General features: G+C 49.8%; 1 protein-coding gene and 1 non-coding gene across 2 annotated transcripts in view; one reads left to right on the forward strand and one right to left on the reverse strand.

Annotated features, from left to right (window-relative positions):
* The window catches only part of hmcn1 (hemicentin 1), an 88,320-nt gene that overhangs the window by 35,937 nt on the left and 31,801 nt on the right, over positions 1 to 20,582 (reverse strand). Inside the window, exons 15-35 of the mRNA XM_086162317.1 lie at positions 20,421 to 20,579; positions 18,960 to 19,151; positions 18,790 to 18,885; positions 17,299 to 17,426; positions 17,070 to 17,214; positions 15,480 to 15,592; positions 13,327 to 13,486; positions 10,623 to 10,785; positions 10,398 to 10,525; positions 9,743 to 9,994; positions 8,321 to 8,416; positions 7,871 to 8,065; positions 7,657 to 7,791; positions 5,890 to 6,033; positions 5,581 to 5,707; positions 5,341 to 5,495; positions 4,809 to 5,087; positions 2,463 to 2,744; positions 935 to 1,043; positions 694 to 863; positions 323 to 477 (exon numbers count right to left, since the gene is read on the reverse strand). Coding sequence (XP_086018443.1) covers positions 323 to 477; positions 694 to 863; positions 935 to 1,043; positions 2,463 to 2,744; positions 4,809 to 5,087; positions 5,341 to 5,495; positions 5,581 to 5,707; positions 5,890 to 6,033; positions 7,657 to 7,791; positions 7,871 to 8,065; positions 8,321 to 8,416; positions 9,743 to 9,994; positions 10,398 to 10,525; positions 10,623 to 10,785; positions 13,327 to 13,486; positions 15,480 to 15,592; positions 17,070 to 17,214; positions 17,299 to 17,426; positions 18,790 to 18,885; positions 18,960 to 19,151; positions 20,421 to 20,579 — 3,383 coding nt within the window. The remainder of the gene's footprint in view (positions 1 to 322; positions 478 to 693; positions 864 to 934; positions 1,044 to 2,462; positions 2,745 to 4,808; positions 5,088 to 5,340; positions 5,496 to 5,580; positions 5,708 to 5,889; positions 6,034 to 7,656; positions 7,792 to 7,870; positions 8,066 to 8,320; positions 8,417 to 9,742; positions 9,995 to 10,397; positions 10,526 to 10,622; positions 10,786 to 13,326; positions 13,487 to 15,479; positions 15,593 to 17,069; positions 17,215 to 17,298; positions 17,427 to 18,789; positions 18,886 to 18,959; positions 19,152 to 20,420; positions 20,580 to 20,582) is intronic.
* On the forward strand, positions 1,320 to 1,401 carry trnas-aga (transfer RNA serine (anticodon AGA)). Its single transcript has one exon. It is a non-coding gene; the product is annotated as a tRNA-Ser (tRNA).

A 20,582-nucleotide genomic window follows, 5' to 3' on the forward strand; every position in this document is an offset into this window, starting at 1 on the left:
AATGGCTCAATGTGTAAATGAGCTGAGAGCTCGGACCAAAAGTCCTCCATCATCTACTCCAGTGTCAATAAACAACATAATGATCTGCCATGACTTAAGCTTTTTAAATAGAAAAAAAAGGATGCATATCTTGTTCAAACCTTCTAGTAGATATTGATCAAATAGTGAGCACACATCATTATTATTTTCTGATTCTACTGTTACATTCTGTCGCGACCAGCAGAGAATAAATGGTCGCCTCGATCCGAAAGGAGTACGGGCCACATATGTCAAAAGAACAAAACAATCCAAAGAGTCGAAGCAGGAGGTTCTTCAAACCGACCCGGAGCTGCTCTTGCGTTGAGTCCACGGGTCGGCCGTCCTTCAACCAGGTGATGCTCGGGGGTGGGACTCCGCTGGAGATGCACTCCAGATCGATGGGTTTGTGAAGAACCACGACGCGTTCGGGAGGCCCGGCGCTGCGGATGGATGGAGGGACTGGGAGAAAAGCCAGAGGGATTCATGTTTGTTCCCCATCAAACGCGAGAAACGGAGGTCAAACAAATCCAAAAGTGCTTCTTGGAAAGGACGAGGAGAAGTATTTACCGCCAGCCGGAGCCGCTCGGTGGCTTGCATTTAGAGTGAAAGCCATATATTAAAAGAAGAACGTTTGCAGCGATATGGATGTCAGTGGGAACGTGACCGAGCGTTTACCGTGGACCGCCACCCTGAAGTCCCTCTCGTGGTCGCCCGCTTCATTGGTGGCCACGCACTGAAACAGAGCCGCGTCAGAAACCTTGGCGCGGCCGATGATCAGCCGCCGCCCGTTGGACGCCACCCTCAACCCCGCGCCCTGCTCGACGGGCTCGCCGTCCTTGTACCACCTGAAACAGACCAGGACGGCGGGTCGGACGGGCTCATCTTTGTGAATTTGTAAACGACCGAGGGGCCTTACAGGATGGCGGGCGCAGGAGTCCCGCTGGCGTGGCACTCCAGCTCCAGGGCGCCGTGGAGGATCACAATGCTGTCCGTCACCTCCTCCCCTCCCTCGATAAGAGGGGGCACTGGGGGGGGGGGGCTGTGTGTTAACTTATGTTCAGGACTGAAAAACACACTCCCTTTAACAAAAACCCATCTGTTGCTGCAACAGATTTCATGAAGGTAAGCCAAAACAAACGTCTCCACGATAAGATTCGTGGATACGAAGGGAATCCTCTGGTAGTCTCATTAAATCACTCGGCCGTGCGAAGCCGCGGTCCACGAGCAGGTGTCGGGTTCCCGCGGGTAAAAACGGCATGAAAGTCTCCTCGCGGCCTCGGGGGGGGGGAAGCTCAGAGCGGGTTGTCGTGGCCGAGTGGTTAAGGCGATGGACTAGAAATCCATTGGGGTTTCCCCGCGCAGGTTCGAATCCTGCCGACAACGGACAAATATTTTCCCGGGGCGACAAAAGCGCTGCTTTGCTCCGACTGCATTTCTTCAAGCTCGGCGGGACGTTCGCTTACAAATTTTAAACTGGGAAAACTTCTCCCAACTTTAGAAACATGTTGCAGCATTATTTCCCTTTTGCACACCGTTTTTTATCTTCTGCTCCTTTCGTCCACACTTATATGAGGAGCACGGAGACGTACGACCCTTCACACGTCTGGACAATTTGGGGTCTCCAATCAACCTCCTGCATGTTTTTGAGGAATTCGGAGAACCCGGAGATGTTTCAGCCCTCATCCCAGAGGCTCCTTTCGTTCTAATGGCCTACGGGAAGTTTCCGAGTACCAGTGCCAGGGTTTTGGGCGGGTCCACCTTACGGTGGCTTGTAGTGTAAGTGGGGAATCGATGGGCAGGAAGCGGGTGTGAGGAGGGAAGTCATGCTAACGTGGTGCTGTTTGATGGAACAAAAGAGCTACTTAGTGGGACGACCTGGATTGAAATGTGAAAAGGTAAAGCCAAACAAAAGAGTGAAACCTGTTGGATCACATCAACTGAGGCTCGTGCCGACGCTACCGGGCGCCTCTTCTGGTGGTGGGTCTCTCCTGGTTGTGTGGAGGGTGAAGAGCCTGGTCTGAGTGTGCAAATCAATCTTGGCAAACCTCGATCTACGGCGGCTACATTGGGAAACACCGCGTAGGTCATTCAAGAAGCCTCTGGGATGAGGTGTGAAACATCTACAAGTGAAGACGTTCAAGTCCAGTTGCCAAGACAAGAAGATTTCCACAAGACGTGGGTGACCGAGAACCTCCGGACATGAGAACCCGGAGCAAAGCGGTGTAAACATGGTGAGAACATGCAAAGCCCACACATAAAGGCCAGGGATCTTCTTGCGGTGCAAACAAATGACTGTTTCAAGACAATAAAAGGCCTATCTTGTGGTTTGCCGTCCCAAACACGGTCTGGGTTGCCATCAGTGAACACACTTTTTTAATCTTCTGTTCGTTTCCCCCTGTTTTATCATTTCTGATGAAAAGTAGTGTGAGTAGTGGGTGTGTTACCTAAAACCCTGACGTCGTACTTGACCTCCTTCTCCCCGGCGACGCTGGTCGCCACGCAAACGTAGCGCCCGGAGTCGGACACCGCCGCCGACAGGATTTCCATTTTCCTTCCTCCCCGCAGGACGCGGAGTCTGTCCCCGTGGAGCACCGGGACGCCGTCCTTCAGCCAGGTGAGGGAGGGCGGCGGGTGACCCTCGGCCTCGCAGTCCAGGACCAGAGGCTCGCCCAGGACCACGCTCCTCTCGCCGGGTCCGTCCACGCTCCCCGCGATGGACGGAGGCACTGAGACAGAAAGGTGTTACATTTATCAGCAGAACTTCTTTTTAATACAATATTGAAGGGCGATCGCATCGAATGCGGAATATTACATCATCATTTTTATCATTATAATTTGGGGTAACTAGAGTTGGACTTTTTCCCTTGCGAGCGGCTTCTTCACTTCGATCATATTACATTATTATCCTTTTAAGCTGAATTCTTGTATTTCTTGATTAAATCTCCAGCTCATTTCTTGGTTATTTTTAAAATCCTGTTTTCCTGATTGTGTTTAGGTCAGTTACTGCTGCTGATTTTACAGGTGAGGGCCGGTTGGCAGAAAACACCAAAATGAGACAAAAACAAACGGGTCGGACGATATTCAAAATGTGATACATGAGCAAACCTAAAGTCAAAGCCAGGAACTGGCGGAAAGTCTGAAGAGGTTTTAAAATCTCGTCTACACAGTGCTCCCTTGAGATACTAAGTGAATTCCTTCTAGAGGTGGGTTTGTTGGATAGATTTTTTTTCCTATCTTCAATGAATTTTCCCCATTTTCCCCCAAATAACAGAAGACAGATGAAATTGTTCCAACCCCATGCATTATGGTATCGCCAGCGATCTCTTTCTCCTTCACCCACGCCAGAAGCAATTTTACCACGTGGTCGTGTTTAGACGTCCGTTGTTGCGACATGATAACGCCTTTGGAAGGTTTCATAGCCTTCACAGATTCCTTTTGCTTGAGGACGGTACGAATCACGGATCCATGGCAACTATATTCACCTGCGATATCGGTCACACGTGTTACACTATTATTTCGAGCTTCATTTCCATAGAAAGCATCCTCTTTCTGAGTTCGCCACTTGTTTTCTTAGGGCTCATAATGATGATAGAAAAAAAAAACACAAAATAAGCACAAAGATGTAAAATGATGTCACACAAGAGATAGGAACACCACACGACGTATGCGGACTGAACCAACTACCCGGGAGGGATGCTGGAAGCTGCCAGGCGTTCTTCGAGGAGAGAGCAGCGAGCGGCGCCAAATCGGAAGACGGAGAATTTTGATTTTCTCGTTCTCGGATCCATATCGTGAAATTGTTTTCGAATTTCAATGATAATGTTTGCTCAAATGGCGCTTCATATCTTTGTAAATATTTTATTCGTAAATATAGTGATTTGTATCTTAAGGGGCCACTGTATATACCGTATCTCTCGCACTTCAAATCCTTATGCTTTCTCACACATCGTCCGTGCACCTTATAATCAGGTGCTCCTGAAGTATGAATTCCTATCATGCTTACCGACCTCCGACCCATTCCATGTGTCACACTGCGCTCAAACATCCGTCCAAATGTTTGTGTGACTCTGGTGAGCCTCGAAGCCGCTCGGCTTGGCTGATGGTGGCAGCGTTCCCGCCGGACACGGGGTCGATGTACCTAAGCACCTCCTTGCTTGAATCTGGGTTGCAACCTCAGACGTCGTCAGTTCAACTCACTGTGCGGTGCTGGAACACCAGGTCGTTCCGCCCTCACACCGACCTCAGGCGTCCGCCATCGCCGGCAACCGTAAACCAATCAGAGAACAGCGGGCAGTACGCCGACCTCCTGTACGTACTGTGCGGCAACACAACATCACTGAACGTCTGTGTGTACGAGGAACCCCCAAAATGGGAGCCGTCTTAGTAAGAGACGGGTTCACGAAGCAGGATTCCAACTCCAGGCTATCAGTCACGCAGTCGATGACGGGAGAAGAGCAGCCGCCAAAGAATTCTACATGAATGAATCAAAGGTCCAAGTGGAGGAAGCAGCAGATGAACTGCGCCAAGTCAAGAAGACCAAACAGAGTTTCCCAGGGAACAAAGAGAGATGATCAGATGAATAAAGTTGGACTAAACGGACTGTTTTGCTTTGCTTAAAATACCGTATGTTTTATCATGCGGCTTATAATGCGGTGCGCCTTATGGTCCGCAAAATACGGTACATAATACCAACTACACAGTACGGGCCCAGTTACGGACGGCCGCTTGTTCCTGAATCGTAAAGAGAACGAAATGCACGGACGTCTGTTCAGAAGGCGTCGGGTTCTTACGGTAGACATCCAGGTCGTAGGTCTTCTCTGCAGTCCCGGCCACACTGGTCACCTTGCAGGTATAAACGCCGGCATCTGAAGCCTGTGCCCGTGGGATCTTCAGGTAGCGTCCCCGCTCCATGTACTGAGCCTGACGGCTGGAGAGGACGGCCTCTCCCTTCCTATACCAGGTGACGGTAGGATGCGGCACTCCGCGCGCCTCGCACTCCAAGGTCACGGCCGTTCCCAGCAGGGCGGTGACCTCGGAGGTCAGGTTACCTCCTTTGACGGACGGAGGTACTGGAACAGAACAGACAGCGTGAGGTTCAGCTCCAAAGATGCTTCAAGCCGCCGTCGCCGAGCTGCTGTGTGACACAAGTCTGTTCTTCTTTGAGTTGATGTGCAAGTAAACCGAACCTACATAAATACAAAGTCCGGCTTTTACTCCTTCTATCTGACAGAGTAACTGTACCGATGCAAGATCAGACGAATAACCTTCGGCACAGATGAGTTCTCCACTATGCAGACGCAGTATTTTAGAAAAATCTCTCACCAAACACACTGAGATTGAAGTCCTTGGACTGCTTGCCGGCCGCGTTGGTGACGATACACTGGTACCTGGCCTGGTCTCCCAGACGGGCGCTCCTGATCCTCAAAACCTGACCTCCGCCCGCCAGCTCCAGGTTCGGATCGCCCAGAAACACCGGCCTGGAAGAAACCAGAGTCCGTGTGGCGAGGGCGGTTCGGCCGAGGGAGGATTTCGACCGAAAGTTCGATCCGATTCGGCACTGACTTTCTATCCTTGTACCACTGGACGGTGGGAGAGGGAACTCCTTCCGCCCTGCATTCCAGACTGACGTTCTGCTTGAGAAGGGCTGAGACGTCCCGCGGAGAGTCTGAGCCCGCGATGGTCGGCGGCACTGAGGCGCAAAGGGAAGGGAGGGTTGTTGGAGAGACGGTCCATCCAATCATCCCTACCACTGTTTCAGGTGTTTAAAATCGCCTTTTTACTGAAATCGGCGTGATTTAAGCGTCATTCGGTCCATGTTTTTTTTTCCACGTAAGCGGTTGCTGTCGATGATCTCCGCCTGCCTTCACTCACCGAGAACATCCACAAAGAAGTCCTTCTCCGAGCTTCCGGCAACGTTGACGGCCTTACAGCTGTAGCTGCCGGCATCTGCTGTGGCCGCCTCCGCCAGCTTCAGAGTTTTCCCTGCGTCCAGAATCTGGACGCCACTGCCAGCGGCTACCTTTTTATCAAGAAAAAAGAACAACAAACAAGATCTAAACTTTGGACCCAATACTTGCCATTAAGCCATTGCTTTGGGGCCAAAATAGTCGCTTGGAGCCACAAGCATTCAGAGCGCAGCGCTTTTTTGATTCGGATGTCTTTCGGTTTCAGCTGGGAGGCTCAAGAGACGACGCCGGCAAACGTCCTGGAGGAGGGACAGGAGATCTCAGGAGGCCTTCACTCCGCAGAGGAACGACACTGATCACCGGTTTCTTTCTTCTGGAGTTCATGAGGATTATATCAAACTCTGGGACTGGATCTTCAGATTATATTCATTATATGTTGGCCAACTGTGCAGAAAGTAAAGCCCGTTCAAGGTTTACAGTCCAATTAAGACTACTATATGGCGCAGAACACGCCAGACAAATATGGCATTTAAACTTCACAGAGAAAATCAGTGAAGAAGTTTGAACCCAAACCATCTTCTCCTTTGGGCTTTTCCCTTCAGGGGTCTCCACAGAGGATCAACCTTGTCCATCTCCTTCTTGTCCGTCTCTGGATCCTGCTCTCTCACACCAACTACCTTCGTATCCTCTCTCACGACGTCCATACGTCTTCTCTTTGGTCCGATTCCAGCATCCATCTACTGATATACTCACTATCCCTCCTCTGTCCATGACCAACCATCTCTGACCTTCTCTCCAAAACATCTAACATGTGCCGTCCCTCAAACAGACTCATTCCTGATCCTCTCCATCCTGGTCCTTCCCAAAGAGAACCTCAGCATCTTCATCTCTGCCACCTCCAGCTCTGCCTCCTGTCTCTTGGGCACTGTCATGCTTCTAGTTTAAACCAAATACTAAAAAAGAAAGAAATGATCACAAGCGGTCAGAATCTCTCGTAATGCATTGAAGTCCAGCTTTCAAGTAGGTTTTGAACAAACATATTCAGCTTTTCATGACACGGACGTGTACACAAAGCCTCTCTGCTGGCTCTGGGTTTGTTTCTCTTGGCGAGCGCTCGCCGGGCCCGGCCTCTGCACCACGCGGCCGAGCGGCAGCTCGTTCAGCTCGTTCAGCTCGTTCAGCCGACGGCTCGTCCCACCGCGGTGCGGCGCTCGACGCTTCGGACGCTTCGGACGCTTCGGACGCCCGTTTTAAGCCCGAAGCCATCGCGCTCAACACCAGCAGTCTGGACGGCACACGACTGCGAGCGTCCGGGGTGGATCTGGGCTGCGGACGCCTCGCTACCTCGCCCATTCACACGTCATGTCCTAATTCCGTCATCTATTTTCATCCTTGCTGTTGTTGTCACTTGTTTCTTCTATTTATACTTGTATTCATATTCATCGATATTGTTATTGTTGCCCTGCTGTGACAAACTGATTTCCCCTATGAGGATCAGGCCAGTATTATCTTATTTCCATTTCTTAAGGACAGGTCACCACAGGAGAAGGAGAGCGCTGGCTGCTACTGGACTTCACGCAGACTGCTGCGCCGGTCTTCAGGACTAGCTTAGGCGTATTGAGATGAAGACCATGATGAAATGCCCGTTTCTTAGATGTTGCAAAATGACCATTAAAAAAGAGAAAAACATTTTGATTGACACATGAGCGAGTCCCGGCCGGTTGGATTTCACCTACCGGAGTGCCGTCCTTGTACCAGGTGATAACCGGAGTCGGACTTCCCGTCACATCGCAGACCAAGACGGCGGGCTGGTTCAGGACCACCGACGTGCTTCCAGATCCGTCCTCATCCCGAAATCCCGGGGGCACTGCGGAGCCGTACGCGGCACAATTACATGCCGGGACATATTTTCGGAGCTATAGCGCACATTCAAAGAGGCCGCTCACCGTTGACTTTGAGCCGGTACTTCCTCTCGGCGGATCCAGCGTCGTTGGCGGCGGTGCAGACGTACTCCCCGTCGTCCAATGGGGACACGGACGCCAGGATCAGCAGCGTGCCGTCCTCCAGGATGGACACGCCCGGCTCGTTGCCGGTCAGTTCCTGGCCGTTCCGCAGCCACCGGATCACCGGCTTGGGCAGACCTGGCAGAGGAAAGCAGAATGGGAGAATACTTGATTTGGGGTACCAGCATCAAACTGTGAATGTCAAAGAATAATGAAAAAACAATAGAATTTGAAAATATATATTTATATTGCGCCACAGAATTGTGTAGTTGCTAGTCAGCTCGCTCTGCATTTTCATAAAAAATATATCATGAAATGAAGAGCACAGACGTGTGACGTGGCTGAGCAGAGTTTTAAAAGGTGGGGAAGAAGTGGTGACATTCAGCGCTGTACCTTTTGCAGGACAGGGGAAGGCGATTCTCTGGTTTGCAACCCTCTCTTGCAGGGGCCTGTTGAACGGCGGCTCCGAGACCTCCACCACCGGGGGAACTGGAAGCACACACAGCGACGGATGTAAAAATGAGGCTTGGACGGGGCCTCCACAGGGGAGCCCGAGTATCCGCCAGCTGAAGGCCAAACTGCTGTTTGCTGCTGCGGCTCCTCTGACAGAGCCAGTGAGAATGGGAGGAATACCAACGGACACCAATATCTTGAAAGTTACATTTACTTTCTTGCTTCTTCCTTCCTATACTGCAGGTCCCTCGCAAAGATCTAGATGAGGACGTAAAAGGAGCATCAACGGGTGAATTAAAGCTATTAAAAGCTAGCCGTCTGGGTGGTGCCGCATTGCCACGCATTCGAAACCCCTTTGTCCTCATTTTTCAGTGAACCTGTAGCATCATGTCTACGTCAACGGCTAAACCTGAGCCCAGGTTTTTTTTCAACAGATTATACTTTATGTTTTACACTTCAGAGTTTATTTATTTTCTGTGTTTGTTTGTTTGTTTTACTTGTATTTTTAGCCAACTTGTCACTGTCTCGTCCTTGTGTGACTGCTGCTTCTGCTTCTGCTGCTTCTGCTGCTGCTTCTGCTAAACCCTTTTCCAAGCACGGTATCATGAAAGTACATCTCATCAGCTTTGCATTTCCCACAAAAGCTGCGTTCTTCTGCTGAAGCAGAAACCCAAAGCAGACGCTTCTCCGGGTAGATCAATGAATGACGAGCGTTGCTATCTTGGAATCTGACGTGACACATCTATCCGGTCAAAAGTTGCACGGTTGATTTTTTGGCCGTGCGAGCGCGACACTTTAGGATGTAGGGCCATCTTTGCCACTTTGGTCGACAGGATCATCTTCTCTGTTTCAGATGTTGGAGCCGTCGTGATGCTCCTCTCCAATCAAGATTACTGGTAGCTGCTGTCCTGCACGCAGAGCCTTTTCCAGTTGCTGTTTGGCAAGAGGGGGGTTCATCCTGGACCCGTCGCCGGTCACACAGATAGAGACATACGACCGTCCGCACATCTGGGCAATTCAGGGTCTCCGGTGAACCTCCTGCAGGTGTTTGAAGAACTCGGAGAACCCGGGGATAACAAGTGTGAATGTGGGGAGAACAAGCACGTCCACACACAAAGGCTTCCTGTAGGAAAGGAAACGGGAACCTTCTCGCGGTGTGAAAAGTGTTTAGGGACAACAAAAGGCCTATCTTATGGTTTGCTGTCCCAAATGAAAGTCCAGGTTCACCAGTTTATCTCGGCATAAACCAAAGGAAGAAGGTACTGATGAAATGATGCTATCTCGTTCATACACAGAAATCTGAAACTAATAGCCTTGAGTTTAATACGACCGTGGCTCTTCCGGGCAGAACTTCGATCCTACCTTGCACCAGCAGCCGAACCCGACTTCGATCCGTTCCTGCCGAGTTGGAGGCGGTGCAGGTGTAGGTCCCTTCGTCCTCCAGCTCCACGGAGCTCAGGGCCAGGCTGCCGTCGGCTGAAGAGGGGTAGCCCTGGCCGTCTCTGGTCCAGGTGACGGCGGGCTCTGGAACGCCGTGCGCAACACAGGACAGCTCCACCGGATGGCCCACCTGCACCTTCATGACCTTGGGACCAGCCTGGATACTGGGGGGTACTGGAAGGGGGGACAGACCCGCATCGACGGGCGATGGAGATCAGCTCGGAGAGAGTTGCGCCTGAGCTTGAATTCAGGTCAAATATGGGAACTTTCTATGATTATTATCACGATCAACTCTTATAATGAAGATCTGTTCCTCCGTAACTCCCGTTCTTGGCATTATCACGAAAGTGGAAGCTGACGTCACTCTGAAGTCGGCGCATGAATCGGAGCTTTGACTCCGGGCTGAGTTTCCAAAAAGAGCCCCGCTACAAGTCGGGGGTGCGTTCGGCGCTGACGCAAACACACCGAGTATCATCGGAGAGGGAAACGGACAACAGAAAATATGTTATAAAGCTGCCAGTACCTTCGTACAGCAAAGGGAGGCAACTGAAATACTTATAATAAATAATAATCTCACCCAACACACTGAGCTCAATGGACTGTGTGAGGTTGCCAGCAATGTTGGAGGCGACACACACATAGAGGCCACTGTCCGACACTCTGGTCCCTTCGATCTTCATCGAGCCCGAGGGGAGCTGAGTGTGTCTGGGAACATCACACACACACACACACACACACACACCTGAGATTCCTGTGGCGTGGAGGCAGTGTGTCCCTGTGTCTGAGAGGATGTGTGTTTTACCTCGGGGAGAAAGGAGAGATGAGCTGGCTCTCCTTGGCCCAGCTGATGGCGGGCGGGGGGACGCTGTGGACGTGGCACGGCAGCACAGCGTCGTCGCCCTCCGTCACTGACATGGTGGAGGGCTCGGGGCGGCCGTCGGCGTGGGCACCGGAGCGAGGGCGGACTGAATACACCCACAGATAAATGTGAAAGCTCTTCGTAGAAACGCCAGTCCGGCGAGCAACGTAAGCATGTCGAGAAAGACTCCGTCCACCTCTTCTTTCCCTTTGGGCTGCTCCCTCTCCTCCTCTTCTCTCACACTCTCTCCCTCCATCCATAAACCTCTCCTCTGGTCTGATCTTCATTACCCCTCCTCTGTCCAAACCGTCTGACTCGACCATCTAAAATGTGCTGCCGGACTCATCCCTGATCCTCCTCCTCGCTCCCACGGAGAACGATATCGCACGTTATCCCCACCACTTTTTCTATTTTCCTTTCATCATAAAAAAATAATGATAAAAATATTGCGCCGCACACGAGCACCAATTTAAAACTGATTTCTTTTTAAATGCCACGGATACGCAAATGTACCCCTCCGCTCTCCGGAGGCCGAAACGCTCCCCCGCTCTCCGCTGGACTATGGATAACACGTCGAAACATGACCGCTTCTTCACTTCGTTCTCTGCACTGCAGCTTCTTTGCACTGAGAAAACTGTCATGGTGCTCTTGCATCATAAACCATTCTGACCTTCTCACTGAACTGAACACAAAACCCTCTGCTGCTACTCTCTCATGTCGTCAAATATCTACTGTTTAATGTACCGCTGATTTGAGCGGATGACAGCGCAGAGTTCTGCCCGGCCGGAGGAGCTTCGGTGCTGCCGCCAACTCACTGCCTCGCTCATTCGTACGTGTCGTGCCTTAACGCCGTTTATTTTATGCCCGTCGGTCTCAGTCCAATCGCATCCTGTTGATTTCGTCATTTTTATTCTCACTGTTTGTGTTCTTATTCTTGCTGTCGTCGTTTGATGTGTTTTCTCACCCTTGCTGTAATTCTTTTTTTCTTCTTTTTTTTTTTTCATTTCCATCTGTTGTCCATTCTTGTCCTTCTTGTTGTTCACTCGGCTGTCTGTTTTTTCTGGATGTCTTTTGCTATCTTTAATTTTGTACTCCTATTTATTGATATTGTCATTGTTGCGCTGCTGTGACAAAGAATTTCCCCTATGGGGATCAATAAAGTATATCTTATCTTCACTTAATTTGCACTCTATTAACACAAGATATACTTTATTGATCCCCATAGGGAAAATACTTTTGTCACAGCAGCCGAACAGTTACAGTATCCATAAATAAGAATATAAATATAAATAGAGGGACAATTAAAAGTTAGCAAAACACATCCACAAATAAATAGACAGCAATGTGAACAACAACAAGGATAAGAATAGACAACAGAATGGGAAAAAAAAGTCAACCGAAACGACGTCAACAAGGATAAGAACAGAAACAGAGTGACAATAAAAATGACAAAAACAGACTTGATGGATGGATGTTGGAGAAGAAGGAAAGATATCAAGAAGCGAAGCTGCGTCTCATCCGTCCTGCAGCCCCTTTGCTTCAACAGACCTCCATTACAGTCCCAACAGGGAAACCACGACGGGAACGCTCACATAAACTCACCGGCTTCTACGGTGCATTTAACATACATACATTCTGTACATACATGTACACACACACACACACACACACACACACACACACACACACATAGAGAGACAATTAAGATTGCAAAAGGCATCCGCAAATAAATAGACAGCAGAGTGAACAACAACAAGGATAAGAAAAGACGACAGAATGGAAAAGAAAAAGACAGCCAGCGAGAGAAGAGACAACTAAAACGACAACAAGGATAATAACAGAAAGAGAGCGACAATAACGACGACAAAAACAAAAAGGATGAGAGTGGACTGAGACCAACAAGGATAAAAATGGGCAACAGAGTGTGTGCTATTATTATTAATATTATTATTTTGTTAATTTCATGTGACTGTGGGATTGTTAGAAATGTGATTCCTCTGTATGTCCAGTAGATGCGGGGAAACTGACGATAAAGCTGATTTTGAAAGTTTGAAAGTTCGATCCATGCTGGGAGTGCGACACCGTGTACTGCGGTGCCCAGCGGCGCCCCTATTCCATGAAAAACTATCAGAGAAATGAGTAGATGCTAATTTATGCTGAGTGTGTCCTGTGCATTGCTGGGTTCTCGTGAGAGTGGGCCCAGAAAGTAGTGAGGGTGGAGGGGATTTATGAAGCACGCTTTATCGTTAGTAGCGGTGAAAGGCAACAGCTAATAAAACATTACATGGTGGGCCGAGTACTTGCCGAGGTGGAGTATGAGTGTGGGTTTTTCCTTGTTTTTTTTTTTTTTTAACGAGAGCGCGTTGCCAACGCAGAGGTAATGGTGACGTTAATGGATAGGAGCAGAAGAAAAAAAATGAAAAGGAGCGACTGGGTTCTGCCCACTAATAGCTGTGGAAAGTGGGCAGGATTGAGGGGATGTGACTCACCGGTGGACGTTAAGTGATGTGCATTGTGTGATTTTATCTAAAATGCCTTTTTGAAGAGACAAATGAAGACTTGGATAACCGCCGAGCGCGGGTTACTCAACCAATGCTTTAAAATTAGTGCTGCAAAAGCAACATTTAGGCGTCCGTCGGGGCCGTACCGTAAACCGTGAGCTGGACTTTTCTGGAGGCGAAGCCGGCGGCGTTAGCGGCGGTGCAGATGAACTCTCCCGTCTCGTTTCCGGAGGGCGAAGAGACGAGCAGGCTGCCGTCAGGATTCAGGGAGAAGGCCGGACCACCCAAGAACAGCGGCTCTCCACCCTGCAAGCAGAGCGCAGCGGGTGAAGGGCAGAAGCCGGAGCCACATCCGTTACCTTTGTTTTATTGATAGATAAAGTGTCGCCCGAAGACGATCACACCAGAGAGGGTGTTTGTTACATTTGAAGATCGGGGGAAAACCTGCGGGCGGAGATGGAATACAACTAAGGTGACGAGCACCGTTTTAAGTCAAGATAAGATATACTTTGTTGATCCCCATTGGGGAAATTCTTCTGTCACGGCAACGCAACAATGACAGGATCAATAATTAGGAGTATCAATATAAATATCTCTCATCTCTCAATATACATATCTCTCAATATTTCTCATCTCATCTCATCTCAATAGAGAGACAGTTAAAAGTTAGCAAAACCCGTCCACAAATAAATAGACAGCAATGTGAACAACAACAAGGATAAGAATAGACAACAGAATGGGAAAAAAAAGTCAACCGAAACGACGTCAACAAGGATAAGAACAGAAACAGAGTGACAATAAAAATGACAAAAACAGACTTGATGGATGGATGTTGGAGAAGAAGGAAAGATATCAAGAGGCGAGGCTTCGTCTCATCCGTCCTGCAGCCCCTTTGCTTCAACAGACCTCCATTACAGTCCCAACAGGGAAACCACGACGGGAACGCTCACAAAAACTCACTGGCTTCTACGGCGCATTTAACATATGTACACACACCAAACACACACACATACACACACACAGACACACACACACATACACACATACTAGCGTTTTAGTCTGGGAAAACACCCGGTTGACGGTAAAGCGTCCGTTTAATAAACAACAGCTGTTGTCGGCCACGAAGCAGATCCACAGATCTTCTCCCTCAGCCTGTCAAAGGAAGACAAGTGCATCTGCATCCTGTGGTCCTTCAGGTGGAAACCACTCAACTGTCAAGGATGTTCAGACCGGCATCGCCTGCACCTTCTGTCAGATCAAAGATTTATCTGGAGGCGGGAGAACGGACGTCACGGGTCGCCCTCGGACTGGACTTGGTGTCTTCGGGCTGCCGTGACGCCGCTTGTTTTGGCAGCGTAGATTTCCAAATATCTCTAAACGTAGAGTCCTTCCTTTCAGCGGGCGGCGTGCTACCAGGAATTCCGGTCGCCCTGGTTTCATGTGGTCTTTCCTCAGCTTCCTCATTTCTTTCCAGGGAACAAAATAAGTGTGAAGAAAGTAGAACTCCAAGCAAAGCACTGGCTCTTAAGGAAGATTACGTTCCACTTCAGGAATATCTATTCACCGTTTTTCAAACCTTTTCCAGGCTGACACCTTGAGCTTCATCGACACGCTATTTGATCAACGAACAACAAGAAAAAAGTAATGAATCCACGATTAAAATGGTTTAACAAAATCACTCAAAATAACATGAAATTCTTTGGTTTCTCGTCCCTCGAGTAGAAGAAAAGGGTCCGAAGCCTCACAGAGGAAGAATAAAATGGGTGGTGAGTGACTTTTCGTTGTTTTTGGGCTTAAACAAAGCCGTCCCGTCAGTCGTCCCTTGGCCGCCGGACGCCCCGATTCCACCTGAGAGAATATTTCATGTGGGCGAAGGGAGCGGCGAGCTCAGGGCCCGCCTCCCACGGCTCTTCATTTGAACTTTTCACCAGGGGGTGCCAGGCAGAGCCGGCGAGGGGCCGCGAGCGATGGAAAAGAGCAAATGATGGAAAAAAGCTGACCGCGCTGGAAGCGTTTGACGGGCCGGAAGCTTTGGGGAAACGTCTCGCTGGGACTCCACCAGTGAGCGGCAACGACACGGACTCTTGAGGCCGAGCGAGATGGTGCCCGGAATTCCTCTCGTGTCCGGAACGATTGAATTACAGCTATTCTGACACGCCGACACCGAGGCGGCCGCAGGAGGGAGGACGCCTACGTCACGACGATACACGAGATCCACCTCGTTGTCACTGAGAGTCACTGAGGTTCTGGGAGAGGAAACATGAGAGCTGACAGCAAACCGTGAAATGATAACACCGACCTTGGCCCAGGTGATGTCCGGCGTGGGAACTCCACTGGCACGACAGGGCAGGGAGACGGGCGTCCCCTCCACAGTGCTGAAGACTTGAGGGCCGTGCTGAATGCTAGGAATCACTGGGGAAACAGCGTGCCGGCGGTCATCTTTCAATGATTCACCATTGTTGTCCTGCCGAATCAACAGGGTCTGCATCGTAGCAGATGTCTGTTTTTGTTACTTTAGCACTTGAAATATCAAACCGTTCTTCCCTCGGCAAACTTTTACGCCGACGACATCACGTCGTTCTACTGTAAAATATTATTTAATGGTTCTGGTGCTACAAACTCCGACCCGTCCCACATCGTGCAGAAATGTCTGCTGCGTGCACACTGAATACAAACAATAAATCAAGTGGCGAGGCGAGGGCGGCGTGCGCCTTTCGCCTCCTTTCGAGCTTGGGTTGGTAGATCCTGGCAAAGATCGTCTCTGGTACAAATGCAAAACAGACTTTTTCCTGTAACTGTGCTCCAAAAAACTCTGGCATCCCCTTCAGCTGCTGCTGGTTTTAAACAACATCAAAGATAATCCTATTCACGGGGTGAGGAGTCTGAAGGAGGAATAGGCCAGGAGGAGGCATTTCACGTCCCATAAAATACCAGCTGACTTTTTTGACTTGTCACTGCAAGAAGAGTAGAGCTGGGTCTATGGAGATGAACAAGGGGTCGGTACTGGGAAGAGTCCCGGCAGGCCAGCTTGTATCATGGCAGGAATCTGGAGCTGGCCGTTATTAAGGTTATTCATGACACTTTTGGATTTTCCAGCGGCACCTTGTCAATACGTCCGCTGTGAAACATTTGATATTCTATTTTAACTCGGGTTGTTTCGACAACCACTTTTGTTTGGCATTGCCGGTCTCGCTTCTGTTTCGGGCGCAAAGCTTCCTCCTGGTGTTGTTGACGCTGGTTGTCTGAGGACCAGAAAAGGATCTGCGCCGCAACCATACGGTTTATATAATGCCTAAATAAGTCAATTCCAAAGATTGATTTCAATACTAGCAACATCATTTCATCTGCCCAGGAATGCACTCTAACCCAGCCTAAGATTTGTTCTATCAAACCCTGATCATTTCCAATTCTGAAGTTTTATGTGACCCAAACATGAATGCACGATACTTTCCGGCTGCACATCGGAAGACGGAAACGTTCGCGGACGTTTATCGCCTGAGCTGCCGTCATTTACCTTGGAGAGGTGGATTTCCTGCCCATGAGCTGTCGATACTTTCACATTTAAGCTGTGCATCAGGGCGCGGTGTATTTTAAATTGAATTGGACGTAACTGAATTATCTCTACCAGGAAAGCTTGTTGCACTTGACTGACAGAAATTATACTAATTCTATGTTATTCATTCTTTAAACTCCAAAGGCTTAAATCGCCACAGGAGTGCTGATGGCCACTCTGCACACACTATCTATTAAGAAACGTTCCTACTTGTAGACAGTTGCTATAATACACCATCTCCATCCTCTGTGTCTTGGATATATTTACACTGCTGGTAGTGTATGTCCTTATCTGTATTCACACACACTTCTACCGTGTTTGTTTGTGTGGCGTTACCGTGGACGTTGATGGTGGTGGTGTGGTTGGTGGCCCCGACGACGTTCTCCGCCAAGCAAGTGTAATCGCCCGCATCATCCAAGCCAACCCTCTCGATGTGCAGACTGCCGTCCCGTCTGACAGTCACGTACTGATCCGAGGTGACCTGAGGGATTGCGGTTCGGGTGATCAGTAGAGCAAAGCGCGCCGAGACTCGGAAGGACAAAATTCTCAGTCCGGATGGTCTTACGAGGCCGTAGTTGTGCAGCCACTGCCTCTCGGGCAGCGGGTTTCCAGCCAGGAGCACGCAAGGTAAAGTCACCTGCTGGTCTTCAACCACGCTGAGCAACGTCGGGCTCACCGCGATGACAGGTGAGACTGCGGGCAAAAAAATAGTAGTTGACGATGAAAAATAAATACGTTACGAAAACAAAGAGACGCGACTCAATCGATGCAGCGTATCAGTGTGAGTCAACAAATCAGATGAAACTGATCCAGAAATTGAAGAGAAACGAACAGCCAAAGACACAACGCTGAGCAGTCGCGGGAGTACGTGAGGTCATCTGTGACAGCTGTGAGGGATGACGGCGCGTTGGCCCGGGAAGCTCCATCATTGTCCTGGGACGGACACGCTTGTGTGCAAATTCACACGTGTTAATCCTCGATTGCCATGGCAACCTCAATGTCACCGCAAGAAACCACTGTTGCGTGATCCTCTGCGCTGGGCGTGGGAGTCTTAGGAGACAAAGATGTCCGCGGGGGACTCGGGCAGTGGGGCAGTAATGTATGTCATCAGGGTGGAACTCCACTCTGTCACCTTTGGCCCACATACAGGGGCTCAAAGACGGGGGAACAGAAGCAGCTGTCAACAAGGAAGGCGCATGTGTTCAAACACTCAGCCGCTGAAATGTGCTAATGAACCTCAGAGAACCTTCAGAGGAGGGATGAGCGCCGTGATTCTGTCATAAACGTAGAAGAGATGATCTTTGTACGCTGGGACAAAAGGCATAAAGCAATGCAAACATCCGTCGGCGTGTGAATTATGGTGGGGAAAGAAGACGTTTGAACGAGAGCGCAGTCCGGGCTGCCGAGCAGCTGAAGGTGTGCTCTGGTCCCAACACAGCCTGCACATGAAGATTCATCATCCATTCATTCTCCATACCGCTTATCCTGCACTCAGGAGGTGCTGGAGCCTAAACCAGCCACCATCGGGCGATAGGCGGCTTCACCCTGGAACCAGGTGCCACAAAGAGATACAAACATTCACTCCGTCCTTCACGTCATGTGGGAACATTCACCCTCTCCTTCACATGTCTGGGCAACTTGGGGTTCCAATGAACCTCCAGCTTGTTTTTGGACTGTGGAACCCTGTTGGAACCCACCAGGGATTATTGGTGTGACGAAGAATCGCTCACCACTGCTCCCCCTCGGCACCTTCTGCACCCACACTACTACATCACGAGACCAAAATAACCAAGCTTTTTTTTTTTCATTTCAAAAATCACCACCCTGTAAGTTCGGAAAGAAGGACATCAAGAAACATTTGTCAAAATCTTCTTGCCGTGGCAGCCGGACTTGAAGCTCTTCACTTGGAGACCTCCGGACAAGGGATGAAACATCTTCAAGTGAAGAAATTAAAGTCCAGTTGCCACAAAGAGAAGATTTTGACAAGCTGGATGAGTGAGAACCTCCACAGACACGAGACCAAGAACCCAAACTTCTTACTCGACGATGCACCTACCGAGTCCGGTCACAGTAACGCTGGCCTGGGACCGGATCCTGCCAAACTGGTTGCGAGCCTCACAGATGTACATGGCCTCGTCCTCAACCCACAGGTCTGGGAAAGAGGACAGTGACCGTGGTAGTGCCTGTGCTGTTATTGTGCACGCCATTTACTAATGGTGAACTTACTGGTGATATGAAGACCCCCGCTGCTCTGAGTGACGGCACTGATTCCGTGGTGTTTGTTAAAAAGAGGCGAGCCGTCTTGTCGGCTCCAGGAGACCTGTGGTTCCGGGTACCCTTGCACCAGGCAAGGCAGGGTGACATTGGTTCCGATGTCCAACGCCACGTCCGTTGGCCGCTGCTTGAATGTTGGCGCGGCTGCGGCGGTCAGTGTCGGAGACAGCAGAGGTCACAAAAAGTTTAGGACAATTCTCTTTACATTGTATTTCAGCCGGCGTGTACACTGGGCTTCCCCATGGCTAACGCTAGAGCCAGACGTATGGACGACACAACCTCAGGAATTGGCAAATTAAAGGCGCACGCACTACTTTCAGAGGTCGCATTGCATCGCTCATAAGTTACGGAGGACTTTGCACTGCAACGGGCACTTAAATTTTCTCAAAAATCGTCCGTGCACCTTATAATCAGGTGCTCCTGAAGTATGAATTCCTATTGTGCTTACCGACCTCCGACCCATTCTATGTGTCACACTGCGCTCAAACATCCGTCCAAATGTTTCAGTGTGACTCTGGTGAGCTTCGAAGCCGCTCGGCTTGGCTGATGGTGGGAGAGTACTGCCAGACACGGGGACGTCGTATTACAGCGGCTTCTTGCTTGAATCTGGGTTGCAACGTCAGACGTCGTCAGTTAAACTCACTGTGCGGTGCTGGAACACCAGGTCGTTCCGCCCTCACACCGACCTCAGGCGTCCGCCATCGCCGGCAACGGTAAACCAATCAGAGAACAGCGGGCAGTACGCCGACCTCCTGTACGTACTGTGCGGCAACACACTGAACTAACACTGAACGTCTGTGCATACGAGGAACCCCCAAAATGGGAGCCGTCTCAGTAAGAGACGGGTTCACGAAGCGGGATTCCAACTCCAGGCTATCAGTCACGCAGTAGATGACGGGAGAAGAGCAGCCGCCAAAGAATTCTACATGAATGAATCAATGGTCCAAGTGGAGGAAGCAGCAGATGAACTGCGCCAAGTCAAGAAGACCAAACAGAGTTTCCCAGGGAACAAAGAGAGATGATCAGATGAATAAAGTTGGACTAAACGGACTGTTTTGTTTTGCTTCATATACCGTATGTTTTATCACCCCGCAGGATCAGCGTCAGAAGATGGATGGATGTTGTATCATGCACCTTATAATGTTGCGCCTTATGTACTAAAATAGAACCGTTCATTGATATTGCACCTTAGAATGCCATGCACCTTACGATCTGCAAAATACACTAGTAGCTACACAAGCGTCAGAGTCCATCTGAGTTCACAAACATGAAGACCTGATTTAAATGTAAACCTTAGCGACACGTGTTCTGACGAGACCGTTTCAGCAAACGCGGACATGTTAAATTCATACGTTCACCCAGCTGGAAGCCACTTTAAGGAACGCATGAACACGGACCGACTGGAAAACTTACCTCCTACATCGAGCAAAATCTTTCCGGTCGACGTCCCGGCGGAGTTGGTCGCCACGCATGTGTATTCTCCAGCGTCAACATCCTGGGTACTTTTAATGGTCAAGATCCCCGCCAGTGGGTCGACAAGCGCCGAAGACATTGATTGCAGCCGGACATCACCTG

The sequence above is a fragment of the Fistularia commersonii genome, chromosome 16, assembly GCF_037954325.1.
Source record: "Fistularia commersonii isolate RoL2024-O1a breed Wild chromosome 16, RoL_Fcom_v1.0, whole genome shotgun sequence".
Taxonomy (NCBI): domain Eukaryota; kingdom Metazoa; phylum Chordata; class Actinopteri; order Syngnathiformes; family Fistulariidae; genus Fistularia; species Fistularia commersonii.